At 37.8% G+C, this 15,541-nt stretch overlaps 1 protein-coding gene and 1 long non-coding RNA gene across 3 annotated transcripts in view; one reads left to right on the top strand and one right to left on the bottom strand.

Moving 5' to 3' along the window:
• LOC143378948 (protein phosphatase 1 regulatory subunit 37) overlaps nucleotides 1–15,439 on the top strand; it is a 35,721-nt gene extending 20,282 nt beyond the window's left edge. The window contains exon 11 of one of the 2 annotated variants that reach the window (XM_076831144.1): nucleotides 11,619–15,439. In XM_076831144.1, the coding sequence (XP_076687259.1) occupies nucleotides 11,619–11,824 (206 nt within the window). In that variant the 3' untranslated portion in view covers nucleotides 11,825–15,439. The remainder of the gene's footprint in view (nucleotides 1–11,618) is intronic. The other variant, XM_076831154.1, reaches the window with a different exon arrangement.
• LOC143366250 (uncharacterized) overlaps nucleotides 1–15,541 on the bottom strand; it is an 81,353-nt gene that overhangs the window by 63,244 nt on the left and 2,568 nt on the right. The window lies entirely within an intron of this gene.

Here is a 15,541-nt window from a genome sequence, read left to right on the forward strand (position 1 = left end):
CTTTCCTCTAAATTATAGTATTCAGAAAAGTATGCATTTACATGCTAAACGAAAATTCCAAGATGGTTGTCATTCTAAAATTAATTCTGAATGTTTCTCAACATGTGCAAAAGCTTATTCTATTGTTCATTCAAAAAAACATTTGTGCTTTTTGGAAAAAAATAATGTTACAAGTGAGAACACTTCAGAGAATATATGTATACCCACTAAGTTTGGATCAAATAATGCTCAGCATGTAAAGTATACAACTCCAGACGCTGTAAGTGATGTAACTTATCAATACTTTAATACACTTAAATACGCAGTTGCTCCAACTATATGTTCAAAAACTGCAGTGAACAGAAGAGATAATATGACAGTTGAAATTATTTCTGATGAGAGTACTAATGTTGCTGAGCCTTCGTCAGTAATTCACAAGGCAAGGTGAGTAAAGTACATTGTGAAAATTATTAAAAGTTAAAAATGTACGTTTCATTAAAGGTATTTCACAAAAAGAAAGAGTTTCTGTATCTATGTTGTTGTATTTCAATGCAGTATATATTAGCCAAGAGCTCGATTTGGCCTACACGTTAAAAGTCTGGGCATAACATGCGTATCAATTCCCTGCCAGTTGCGTGCAGTCATTCAGTGTCGTGAAAGATATCGTTCGCTTGTTTAGGAATCGACCAGTTTACACTTGTCAGTTCCGTATCCCTACAGTGAAATTACGACTGTGCCTCCTTACACAACAGTTCCGTGCCGTCAATTGGTTTACAATGGAGCAATTCACATTTCGGGAATCCGTACGGAAAAACTGAAATTGGTTGGCAACGACATTTTAGCTTTTGCACAAACTGTGCGTTGAAATCGCTGGAAGAGGATCTTTTTTTATAATCGTAAAGGTGAAGTTACCCGGCGCGTAGCTCGGCTAGCTTAGCGTGAGACTCGCCGAGTCCTGCGCTGCGGGAACGCTCATGGCTCGCCCAGCCACGCGTCGTTTAACTTCACCTTTAAGGGTTCTCGGGTCGAAGCTCTCGATTCACGCGCTTCGGGGCTCCTAGATCTTAGAGAAGGTGTACCCAACTATCCCTTTGGCGGGAGCGGGCACCCATTTGCGCCCCGTTTGCGAACTCGAGCCGTTCAAGGTCAAGCGAGTTCGACAACGTAGTGGGAACGGAGCATTTGTGTGTGTACTACACAGTTGTAACGGACTCACGGTCTCTACATTAACCCCTCAGCGTGGTATGACGAGCAGGACTCGTCATAGGAAAACTGTCCGCAACGACGGTATAACGACCACCGCTTGTCAAGTGACGTAAAGCGGAGGTGTAGCGAGTAGGGCTTGCGACCAAGGTCTATTGGACACCCGAATTAGAGGCGTGCTGTGCTCTTCTCATATACATTCTGTAGGCCTTGGGAAGAAGATATTGCCGTAAATAAGGCCTCTTTAAGAGAGCGGCCGTTTGGGAGGGATGCAAGTCCGTCCGATTGGTTAGATTAGGTGTGACAATACTTCTTCAGGTCTGCTATGCAATAACGCCTTAATAGCAGGGGTTAAGGTTTCGACCAATTCATCCCACAGCTAGGTCTGGGCAGAAAGCCTCCACGCTGAAGGGTTAACAGGGTACCCCACTACGTGACCCTCCTGAGCATCCCTGCCCTAGAGTCATAAAGACAAAGACAGAAATAGACCATTCAGTAATAAAAAAAACAATTTCTATCTCTCGTATTATATCTTCATAGAAGTATCACCAATGGGTTGCTGGTGTCTTTCTGATGAAAATGACACCAAACATTATTTAATTCGGATTATATATTTTTAATGATTGTAATGAGCCACAGTAGGCCTGCTGTAGAGTGCGGATACTTTTGAACAGTCGTTAGTAACACATCAGTGGACACAGTATGGGCACGACACTGACATGGAACTGATATGTGTGCCTAGACATAGACCAGAGGTGCATAGAGAGCCGCTCGGATCCGGAGACCTGTTCGCGATTCTGGGCGTTGGGTCGGAGCTGAGCGTGGAGCTGAGCAACGTAATAGCTCCACGCTCGGCTCTGACCCGGCGTTCAGAGTCGCGGGAATGTCTCCGCATTCCCGCGGCTTTTTGTGTACCTCTGGCTTAGATCTTTCAAGCTGAGCGCTCGCCTCATCACTTCTGGCTCACTCCTGTCAAGTGTTGCCAGGCAATTTCCTACGCGTGACGTCACATCTATATACACTAATACGACTTGTTTCCGCCAATCACGCCACGCAATGAATGGTGGCGCGTCACCGAGTCGTCAACACAAATATATTGTTATTGTTATAGGTGTTCTCCTTCTACTACGCGTAGGGAATTGCCTGACAACTCTGCTTTTATCCTGTGAAGGCGAGAGCGAGTCAGAGCAGACAGCGATCAGTAGCCAAAGGAAGGAATGCGTGTTAGCCAAAATCATCTATACTATTGAAAAATTAAATTTTTACGAAATATTGTATGAAATTTTCCGGATGAAAATTCGTACAATTACTCCGAATGCGCATGAATTCTGGTTGCTTATACTTCGTCCTCCTCTTTCTGCTAAAGTAATAATACTTCATTATTTTATAGGAGTTATATAGAATGGACATATGAATTAACGTATTACTAATCTTGTAAGACATTTATGCGTTCCTTCATTTAGCTATTGATCGTTGCCTGGCTGCGCGAGCGATCTGTGACGCGAGGTTCCGCAACGATCTCTTAACAAAATGTCCGGATTCTTTTTCATATAAGGCAGGCGTGCTCAGTCAGAAGCCTTTTGACCTCCTTAGGTTCTGGGACCCGGGTAACTAGTGATCCTCTAGGCAGTGATCGGAACAACGTGTATCGTCGCTGATTGGTTGCCGCGATTTAGGGCAAAAGCGAAAATAGACAGAGAAAGAAACTGTGAAAAAGAAAGAGACAGAAATACTGACAGAAAGAGAGAGAAATATTGATAGAAAGAGATAGATAAAAGGTTTAGGTTATGTTTATTTTCGGTTCTGCCCGAAATGGCTGCGGTTATGCCGATCACTCCATGGAGGATGACTACGGGTAACAACCGAACGCGGAACTGTTACGTTGCTAACCACAGTATGGGTTGTAGGAAAACTGCAAGAGTGTGCATGCGTCAATGCAGGCTCGTAGCCTGAGTCTATATGTATAGCTGAGCCCCACGCGTATGGACGCACGCACGCTCTCGCAGTTCTCTCACACCATCGTAACGGTTAGCAAGGTAACAACTCAGCGCTCGGATGTTATCCGGGTCCCAGAATCTAAGAAGGTATTTTGCTCCTTACCGGGCAAACCTGCTATAAGGGATGATTGCATCTAGGCTAAGTACGGCAGTTGAAAATCACTTCTAGATAAGCGTAGTTAAGGGACTACGACAAAAGAATGCATTTTCTGGTTAAATTATTGATCCCGTGGCAATAATGCAAAAGAATTTTGTATTCCTTGCATCAAGATCTTCTACTTAAGAAAAAGAACGCTGTCGATCCAACGACTTTATAATTTTTATTTTCAAAGCAATTATTTGTACAAATGGCTATTCATAGCTAATATTCTGGGATTTGTTTATACACATCGGCCCCAAAATTTTCTGCCCGGTTTCGTTAAAAAGTCGCTTGTCCTGATCGCGACCTCCCCTCGTTAGCGAATATACATACATGTACTGTATATACAATTCTATTATTTGAAACATTTCATTTAAATGTTAAATATGGAGGCAGTGTAACAAAATTATTATTGTTACTCTTTTAGTATAGATTTTATAAAACCTAACAATTTTTTTTTAAACCAATAGATACAAATATCACGAGCTTCTTGCATCAAATTATACAAATTCAATCTCTCCTTACCATTGAATTATAGAATATCTGGAATGCGAACTGTGGGTATTAGGCATAGACATATACACAGTGATCCTCCCTCGATTATATGTCGTTTTGTACTTGATTGGATACTCTTCTATTACCGGGCTTATCTCCTCTTCATTCACCAAGTTATGTAATCTTGGAATATGGGCTAGTATTTAAGTCTTCCTCGTGTCTGCCTTCATATTTATTTCTCATATTGTCTTTTCTATCTTCAGAAATTTGCTTTCGTCTTTTCTCTTGTCTATTATAATTGTCATTGTATTCTTGTGTGTTTATTAAGACCTTGCTCCCATGCCCCCACTTATTTTGTTCCGGCCGCCTATTGTCCATATGTATTTCTTCCCTATTCATTTGTTCTTCCTCCTTATATTTTCTGTGCTCTTTATTGCGTTCCCATGCTTTCTTCCATTTGCCGATCTCCTTTTGGACCAGGAAGTCCAACTTCTCCCAGTACTCTATCTTCCTTTTATTCTTCAATAAAGGGAATTCGCGTTTCATAAGGCCTTCATCGTCGTTCTCCTCCTCTCTTTCTCTGTCATTGCCATACTTGGCTCACCTCTCTTCTCTTCTTATTGTGTCTTCTGCCGTTTTGTATGTCAAGTTTTTATATGCTATAATCTTTTTGATTGTTGATTCCCGTTGGAACACTGGGCAATCCCTTGCTGTACTGGTATGTTCGCCCTTGCAATTGTTCAAGTAGGGATTTTCTGTACACCTTCCATCATAGGGTTTGGTACACACAAACCATTTCCTAATATCCGGACCAACTCCCCATTATGTCTGACCCTGTATACTAGGTATTTGAAGGAACATTGAGAACTCAAACCTGTGGCCAACATCGGACGCGAGCAAGAGAGGTAGAGTGAAAAGACCCCAATCGCCCGCAATACGCATGCGCCGTGGTACATAACCTTAGCAACGGTGAAGTCGACGTTTGCGCTTTGCGGACGACTGGGAAATCACCCCACTAGCTCGCACCATATCTTTCTCCCCTGTACGATTTTGGTCACCAACTGACTCCGCAGAAAACACATAGGGAATGAGCCTTCCAGTAGTATATATTCTAAGAGTATAATAAAGGATAGAGACCCCACCCAAAGCAACTATCTCCCTCGGCCCGGTCTAGGGTTTTACGTACCGTGTTCGCATTTCACATATTCTATAGTTCAAAGGCTCCTTTCATATTTGACATATTATAAATTCAAATTAGTTTTAAATGTAAGTTCATACTTTTATACTGTAAAAATATAACCGACTACATAATGTTATTTTGTTGTACTATAGTACAATTGTAAATTGAGAACAAATTTGATTAATTTGAATTATATATTCATTAAAATTCTATTTTATGAGTTACAATTTTATAGGTTCATTAACTTAATATTATAATAACGAAATTGCGACACAATAATATAAATTAATTAGCTACTTCTATCATTTAATAATCTCTTTTTCCAAAAGATGTACAAATACACAGTATGTAACTTAATTGTTTTTCAAATGGAAGCATATATTTTTTACATGTATTAATTCTTGTTATTCTGCATATGGTAAGCATAAAGTATTCAGGTATAGATATAGGAAAATAAATACTTCACAAAATTCTTCATAATTAAATTTAGAGAAGTGCTTTCTCGTAGAAAGTTAAACCCAAATAGCACGCAGACGTCTTAACTCAAACGTATTACCGGCCTTCTAATAAGGTCGCAAGACGTTCAGACCAAAAGCAGATGTAAAATGGACGTCTGTAAGACGTCGTGTGCTAATTGGGAATGTTCTGTCTGCGATAAAAAAATGTTATATAAAAATTGGCAACACAGCATTTTGTATAACTTGTCTCATGTGGGTAAAATATATTCTACTTAAGAAGTATGCAATGTGGATGGAATTTCGTAGACTTTAAAATATGACAAACAAAACCCTGAATAACACTACACTCATGTGCTTGCTCTCATACTGACACAGTGGAATTCAATTTCATGTATTTCAATACACTATATGCATCTGGATACCTTCATTTCGTACCACTATATCGTTTTGTGAAATACCTCTCCGATTTCAAAAATAAGACATACTCCCTAAAGCCTTTTCCAGTTTTAGAACTTTCTTATTCTCTTTCTTTTAAGTATGTTCTCTATACCTGTCTCATTGTCAGTAAGGATGTTTCTCACAACACATTATTGTAACAGCCACTATATTTTTATGACATTGCACAAACGTAGTAAACATAATATTTTCACTGTTTCTACAAGTCATTGTACAATTGATAAGCACAGTAAACTGATCATGTATGCATAAATGTAACCAATATGTAAGAACACGTTTGTAAATTGTAAAGATAATGTAATAAACATGATTGGAACGTTACTAGATTTTGCATAGGGCATTCAATATCTCACCAGAATAAAGTAATTCTCTGATATAGAATATGAATTATTTCGTAAACTCGCAATTGTATGCCTATATAATTAACATAATAAAAATAATATTAATTATTTAACACTTTTAACACTCTTGTATGTAGAATAATGATAAGGGTTGATGTATAAATAAAAAAATGTACAGCTTGATTTAAAAAACAATTCAGCTGCATTAGTGTATCCTTTGGAAAAAGTATGGTCATTGGAAGTCAGTTCTTACTGAACAGTGTAATTTCCACCTACCAAGTTTTCTCTATCTCTACACAGAAAAAGCTACAGTGTAGCCCAGTTTTTAGAACCAGTTTCTATAGAAAAATGAGTATATCCCCAGTCAGCAAACTGTCAGCAGAACCGGAGCCATCTCTGTCCGCATTAAAGAGGTTGTCCACTAAGCCGAAGCGCGGTGACCACGCACCGCCCATATGACAGAACAGCGGCGACGAACAATTCGCTTTGGTCACCGCGCTTTGGCCTAGTGGGCGACCTCCTTTAAGCCGATGCTATGGTTTTGCGGGCAGAGTCTGCTGCCCATACTCTGCCAGATCGAGCCAGGGCCGACGCCAGGCGGGTTCACCGCGTTCCCCGAAACCTGGCCTCGCGCTTTAAAAGGTCCACGCGATCCCAGGGTGAGGAGCGATTCAGCGCAGTGAATGGAGGGGGAAACATCTACAGGAGTGGTGGTAATGTGTGCAACTGCGCCTGCGTCAGTCAGGCACAGGAGTGGTGGTAATGTGTGCAACTGCGCCTGCGTAAGTCAGGCACACATTACCACCACTCCTGTGCCTGACTGACGCAGGCGCAGTTCATGCACACATTACCACCACTCCTGTAGGTGTTTTCCCCTCCATTCCCTGCGCTAAATGGCTCCTCACCCTGCGCGATCCGCGAAAAGCTCATCGTAAATTTTTTGGGACTCTATACAATGATCAGGCCTTCCCAAGTAGGGGAAAACCACTCTTGAAACACATGTTTCGGTTCTCCCTCCAACGCTACGCCTTCAGCTAAGGTGGGACGATTCCTACTACCCTTTCTCCAAGGAGACAGTAACGCCGCTAGGAAGCATGTTGGGACGCTTTAGGGTGAAAGTACCAAATGTGTCAAGTTTTTATAGAAAATTTCATAACGACTGTAAAATAGTACGAAAAATTAAAATTTAAACTAGCATTTCAGAATGAGAAATTTTCTATAAAAACTTGACACATTTGGTACTTTCACCCCAAAGCGTCCCAACATGCTTCCTAGCGGCGTTACTGTCTCCTCGGAGAAAGGGTAGTAGGAATCGCCCCACCTTAGCTGAAGGCGTAGCGTTGGAGGGAGAACCAAAACATGTGTTTCAGGAGTGGTTTTCCCCTACTTGGGAAGGCCTGGCATAGATACTTATTATTATAAAATTTGGAAGTACAATGTAAATGGAACCCGGCCAGGCCCGGATTAAGATTTTTGGGGTCTGGGGCTAGGAAATCTTCGAGGGTCCCCCGTGCTTGAAAACTGGGTGGGAGGGGGGTTGTAAAAAATTTCTGTGATCAAGGGTAAACAAGAGCCACCCCTAATGGACACAGATGGCACCGGGTCTGCCGCCATCTCTGCTTGGCAGACTTGGCTGGCAGGTTTATAAACACAATAAACAAGTCCATTCATTGTGTAATTGTATAATATTACAAAAATAGTACGATTTACAAACTGTACAATATTGTTTTAGGAAAGTAGTTTACATTTGCCAAACAAAAATATGATCGCGTACTGTAAAAAATCAAATTTAGTCAAAATAAATTTGTATGAAACTTTATAAATTATTGGAAAAACAGCTTTTCTTTCATTTATGCTGATCTCAACATTATCTTAAGCCTTGCTTGCAATTCATATAACTCTTGCATAAAAAATAAAGAACTCATATTCATTTTTTCCTAAAAGGTTCCTCAAACTTTCATCTTGACCTTATATATTATCCCCTTTGCTAATATGAAAGTATAATACTATTTGTTCAGATAACATTTAATTTGTTTAATATATATATATAACATGTAAACTGAACGCATTTTTAATAAAAATTTGTAATACAGTCAACCCTCCTATAACGTGATTAATTCGTACCGCGTTATAAGAAACTCAGAATTACATAGTACAAATCCTACTAATTCGTACCGCGTTATATGGAAACCGCGTGGGCAGTACAGTCTTCCTCGGATAATTGAAATGCTTTTTTCCCCGGATTATCGGGAAAGCCCTACCCACCCACAGTTTTGCTTCCTCGCTGCAAGCGAGGGCCTGCGGTCCCGGGTAGGTCGCCCGTTAACTGTCGAGGGCAATAAAACCATTGGGCCAGGTAAAATACCCAGTACAGAGAATTAATATGTTCATGTTTTTGATAAATGTTCATGAAAGTATTACCAATGGATTTTTTAAGGTTTCTCAATGAAAATGTGTTCAAACGCGAAGCAACTCGGTCCATTTTTAGTGAACGTCACTGCGTTCACTAAATGTTGTAATTCACACACTGGAAAGTGACTTCTTGCCGTTACACACTATGTAATACTGCAGAAGAGAATTTAAATAGAGAATATCAACGACTTCACCAAATTGTAAAGTGTCTACTGAAGATTGCTTGAGTGCAACTTTCAAGAGAAATTGCCTGGATGATTAGTACCTATTTGGTATTACGAGGATTGGCAAATTACTTCGGCGATTGCAGGAGAAATGTTGTGAGTTAATTAAACCCCCTTAAACCGAGGAACTGGAATTCTAATAGTGTTTTCATAATAAAAAATAGACCGAATTGCTTCGGGTTTGGATTCATTTTCGTCGTCATAAACTCACCAATCCATCGGCAATACAATCATCAAGGTGTAACCAGTAATATGACAATTTTCATATTCAATACTGAATGACTCAATTCGCCGTCGACCGAGGGGTTTCCCGCTGGTGCGCTATTTCACTCACTCTCGGTTTATGTCGTTCAGTCTCCTTGTCAGACTGTACGGGCGAGGACCCTGACAAGGTTCAGTTTATTAGCTGCTAACTACTTCCCCTGCCTCAGTTTACGGGGAATTCCCCGGTCCCGAATCCTTCTCGACAATCCGGGGAAGACTGTACCACGTTATAGGAGGACTGTCGCAATTTTTGCTCCGCGTTATGAGAGTACCGCGTTGTAGGGCGGTTTACTATAGTTAATTAAAGAAATGTTATATTTTTAATCCTATAAATATATTTATTAAAGTTTGGTCGTGTATACCAAGTCTGCTCGGTTTCTGTCGCCAATCTGGTGTCAGACCATGGCAGCAGGCTCTGCCCGCAAAACTATATCTTGCTGACAGTTTGCTGACTGGGTATAGGATGAAGCATGGAATTGCAATAAGCCATATTTCTTGTTTGACTGCTCGTAGAAAAAGATAGTAAACGAAATAGTTGCATGATTTAAGGTGGCCCATCTTCCTGTGACCATACTTCCTCCACATGTGTAAAAAGTAATGTGCAATTATACCTTTCTAATTAGTAAATTAGAGTTTCAGTAGAAACTATACTTCTTTTTTTTTACACATGAATCGATTCTTCCGAATACTTTGCATATAAAAGTACTAGGTTAAGGTGCTGGAGAACTTAGTATGAGAGATGTTTTAAATTTGTTCCTGCGCCATCGCTTGAAAGATAGGCCATAAATACACCCACTTATTTCTGTACAGCACTTACAAGACCGTATTAAATAAATTGTGCAAGAATGACTGGTGACTAATTTGCGCTCATTGTCAACTGCGAAACCGATGACAAAAGGATTTGCAGAATGTCCATTATGTACGTTTAAACACCCTCTTGAACAATGGATGTACTAACAGAAAAATTTGAAGTAACTTGTCATAACTATTCATCCATCGAGCACTGTACATTAGTACTTTTATACGTAGAATGTACAGAATAATCAATTAAAAAGATGCGATTCTATTAAAGACAAAAGGTACAATTACACATTGCGGATGTAGCGTTACATGCATGGGAAAGTTCAGTCATAGAAATTTAATTCTTCTGAAACCAATGTAGTTTTTTCCTTTACAATTTTTTCTAGCGGCAATTAAGTGAAAGATATGACTTAATGTAATTGCATGACATTGTACAGTGTGTCTGACTACTACTGGGAGAAAATTTAAGGGATGATTCTAGACGGCAGAATAAGAAGAAAATTAAGAATAACGATATTACGGTTGAGGCTTCGTTTGTTAGATATAAGCGTTGAAAAATACGCCTAAAAACAGGCAATCTGTGTGCAGCGGTGCACGCGGGACAAATCAGGCGAGGGATCGAGCAGTGGTTGTCAAAGCCAGGGTCGCATGGGGTCACTCACCTCAGAGGAGCTACAACGAAATTTACGACAATCGGCATGGCCACACGATTCTGCGACACTTAATCCAAAATTAAAGGGTATTGTTGAATTACCACAGGCCTGTCTACTCGCTGATACATCCATTGTTTCCATAATATCCATTGCAGTGCTTATATGTAATCTATTGTACTGTAGAGACACACACGTGCAGAAATCACACAACAACCCCATATTAGATCTCGCACTAAAATGTGTGAAAAAATTTTAAAAACAACACAAATTTACCCGCACTAAACACGCAAAAAAAAAAACAGATTTACACGCACTCAGGCAATTGAAACTGATAACTCTTAATGATTGTCTATTTCGCTATGTCTCGATGCTCGTTGACATAAATTAATATCGGCGGACCTAGGTTGAATGAGGATCAGCAAAACGAAAACAGTTGAATGAATTTATTTGTGTATGCATGCGACAGTGGCTTTGGCTACCACTGCTCGACTCCTTGCCAGTGTTGTCCCGCGTGCACCGCTGCACGCCGATTGCCGGCTTTTAGGCATATTTTCTAACACTTATGAGTAACAAACGAAGCCTCAACTGTAATATCGTTATTCTTGATTTTCATCTTATTCTGGTGTCTAGAATCAGCCCTTAAAATTTCTCCCAGCAGTGGTCGAACACCCTGTATAATATAAAGAATAAGTATATTTCCGTTTTGTTTCGTTATATTGTTTAATGTTTCATTTTGTTTAAATTCGCAATGCTGTTTCAAATATCATTTACTCCGACCTAATTATTATTGTTGTTCTGAGTTTGTCTATAGTTTAAAAAACTTAATAAGAACTTGTTATACTTCAGTATTCCTTTTTTTCAATGCATAATGAAGAGCATAATAATAGAAATGAAAATTGTATTTTTTGTGCTACAATATTTCTTATAAATTTGAATCCACATATAATATATGTATTCTATATAAAAATAGTAACGAAATATAATCATGTAATGAAAATTATTAATGTGGTTTACAGCACAAAGTAAGGAAAGAAATATGGATGATGAAGAAAGCGAAATTGAGAAAACGGTAGATAAAAATGAAGATATGGAAACGGAAAGAAGACATCATGAGGACAGTAACACTTTATGTGATTCGAATGATGACGAAATAGATGAATTCATAGAATTACAGATGCACCTTGAACCAAAGTATCAGCGATATGCTATGTGGCGTATCTAAAAATATATATTATTCAATACTTATAAATACTGAGTGATGTTAATATAAAATAATAAAATCAATCCAAAATACCAAATTGTTTGAAGCAATTCACAAAAATAAAATATATGTATGTAACTGTGTAGGTTGACCCTGTATTGATTATCTCAAATATCTTCATTGCTTCTGAGGATAGAAACAGTGTGAGAGAAAAAAAATTGTTTATACTAAAAGAGTGATTTTTTTTAAACCTCATGTTTAAGTTTATAATTAAATTGGAGCTGCAAAATGGTTTCAAACAAGCAACCACATCGTCTGTCAACTTGACTGTTTTCAAACTTGTGTCCCCCCCCCGGGCGAAAAATGCGTATGCATATGTACAACAATTTTAGTGAATATGTAAATTCTAGTCTCCAAAAATGGATGTATCATAAACCATAATGTGAACTAAAAATATAGACGTCACAACAAAAATTGAGACCGGAATGGTTTAGACAGTGTTGTCAATGATGCGAGCCCCTTTTACGTGGAACATGTTTAGCTACGTGAACATGTATCGTTTATGTATCATGATAAGACATAAAGCCGACAGCACTAATTTGACACCTAACGACGAATATTTTATATTTGAAACCACATTTAAGTTTATCTTTGAAAATCATTTGTATGGAATGTAAAATGTGCATAATTTAGAGATGGATGCATGTAGTGATAATACGCTATGTATGTATATGTAGTATAACTCTCGGTTGTCGCACCTCTTTTTGCGAACGTATGTACATAGTTGTCGCACTGGGTCAATTCGATGAAGCCAATTTTCAATCAGCTGCTGTTGAGAAACTATTTGTTAAATTAAGTTGCAAAAATTCTGGGATAAAGTTTGAATATTGTAAAATATACGCCTATCATTGAAAATTAGCAATTAAACTTCAATGTATCGTGTTTAAAAACAATTTTTGAAGGAAAAAGAGTTTCGAGAAAAAAATGTTGCTAAAAAAAATCATAATTTCTTCTTATTTTTAATATTCTTAGTAAGATAGATAATAAGATAGTTCTGTAATAATCATCATTGAGTTTGTCACCATTGAGGAGGGCGTTTTGAAGGCGTCGTGCACTAATAAATGTGTCCTTAGTATCACTTCAGTAGAAGAGAGAAAAATCGTATGAATATTACTGAAACCAGAAAAATTACTGTATTCGATTTGGAACAAAAACAACGCCGTCGTTCCACTTGCGACAATTTGACCCTACATCAACTTTCGACGGCTGCTAAACACGCACAAACGCTTCGCCTCGGTCGGGAAGCGTCTGTACCTGTAGATACAGGATCCATGAATATATGTACGTGGCGCCCGTAGTGCTATTTTCAATGATGCCTCAAAGATATTTTACCTAAAAGTCAAATTTTGGGACATTTTGACCCAGTGTGACAATCGAGGAATAGGTAAATACATAAGGTAATATATTGTATACACACATCACAAAGAAGAAACACTTTTAATGAAGATTTAAGTCGATTTATCAATAAATAATGAAGATATTATTGCTATTATTGTATTCAACATTACATCTTTATTTATTAGTTGTAAACATTTTTAATGTTGGCGTAATATATATTTTTATTACATATACATAGTACATAGTAAGGAGCCTGCTGTAATAATTAGCTATTCGAAAATGTATAGTTGTTATCTATATTGTTTTCACAAAATTTCTCTTTCCATTATGACTGTTATATTATAGAAACTACCAAAATCATTGTTAAGGAAATAAGAATGAAATTGATATGATTCGAATGTACTTTTATTTGAATCCACACTTTTTATATGTTTTTCCATCTTGCAATAGCCCAGATACCACAAAGACGTCGTAAGACGTCCGGAATACGTCTTAGAGACGTCCAAAAGACAGATCTGGTTAAGACAAAAAAATCTGCCGGTGATGAGAATCGAGTCCAGACTTCCCGCATACGAAGAAACCGCTACTTGCAACTACCCAAGATACTTCCTTCTAAAATGTAAACACTGTGATAGTGTGCTATCTGGGAGGTTATAAAATAATTTTATTACTATGAACACTATAAATATTAATCAACCTGTATAAAAAGCAAAGGCGGTAGTTATTCAAAACCAATGTTCTTTGTATCTAGATTGTGTTTTGTATTTACTTGTAGTCTTAAAAATGAATCAGTTGTATCATGTATACTAAACAAGATTGGGAGATGTAGCTAACAGGGAATTGCAAAGCATTATCTTATAATAGTAATAATTCTGTACATTAAAATTTAATTAATGAACTCATAATACTTAATTCTGTCTCTTGTAATGTCCATGAATTTTATGAACGAAATAAAAGTTCAAATGTTTTCAGGGGCAGTTGCACTCAGGTGCTTTTTTGAGTAGTATAAATTCCTCTAAGAATTTGTAACTCCGGATATTATTGTTAACACGTTGACTGCCACGCAAGTTTTATATGTTATGCCTTGGGGGCGACAATAACAAATTTCACAATGTTTTCTAATTATTTACGTTCTTCAAAATTTTTTAGTCGATGATATTTATTGCATTTTAATCATTTTAAAAAATGTAATAACGCCGGTCACAGATGACCACCAGGGCTCGATAGAGAATAATAGCGCCGGCGCCGGTCACGGGTGACCACCGTGGCATTCAACGTGTTAATTTGAAAATACTGTAAGTTGTTTGTTACAATTATTTTGTATGTATATGCATGTGTGTGTGTGTGTGTGTGTGATACATGACAATGTTTGCTTATTTATTGTAACTATATCTGTAGTCATTAACTACATGGTGTATATAGATCAGACAGTGGCGGATTCAGGAGCCTTTCTTGGAGGGGGCGAAATATGTAAAAGTACCTAACAAGGGAACATCCTGAACCCGAGAATTCTAAAAATTCTGAAACTTTGTGAATATGTAGGGAATTTCCTCCTGATTACTATGCAATTTTTGTTTGCTGCCCAAATTCACTCCAAGGGGGTGAAATTAACTCCTGAAAATTCGGCTATTTTCCGATTTTGTTATAACTCGCAAACTGTAAGAGACAGAAAAAAAAGTTTTAAGACAAAAGTTGCTTCTTTCAATTAGATCTATCATTTGGTAAATAAATTATTTTACAGTTTACGAGTTATAACACAAAATCGGAAAATAACCGGATTTTCAGGGGTCAATTACACCCCCTTAGAGTGAATTTAGGCAGAAAACAAGAATTGTGTTGTAATCAGGAGGAAATTCCCTACATATTCACAAAGTTTCAGAATTTTTTGAATTTTCGGGTTCGGGATCTTCCCTTGTAAGTCCATTTTTGAACCTTCTTTTACAAGATTTAAAATTTGCTTGTAATTTATATTTTAATATCTCTATCTGATACTATAACTTAAATAATTAGATTCACATTAATTATTTATACTGAATAGTACACAGTGTCATAATATTTTTCTATTTTATTACTCTTGGGAGGGGGAGGGGCGATCGCCCCTATCGCCCCCCTCTGGATCCGCCCTTGAGATCAGAATATATTTATCTGAAAATGATTCTATATAATTTGTAAGTTTGAAAGGATATTGAATGGATAAAGAGTTTTATCTAGACAGAGAATAAAGGTGATTTATTGACACATTGTATCTTAATAATTTTATAATATACACTAAGTAATTACGTTAATTAATGTTTATTGTTTAAAAATTATTAATGTATGTGTCACGTCCCGGATCGCAAA

Source organism: Andrena cerasifolii, chromosome 1, assembly GCF_050908995.1.
Source record: "Andrena cerasifolii isolate SP2316 chromosome 1, iyAndCera1_principal, whole genome shotgun sequence".
Lineage (NCBI taxonomy): Eukaryota > Metazoa > Arthropoda > Insecta > Hymenoptera > Andrenidae > Andrena > Andrena cerasifolii.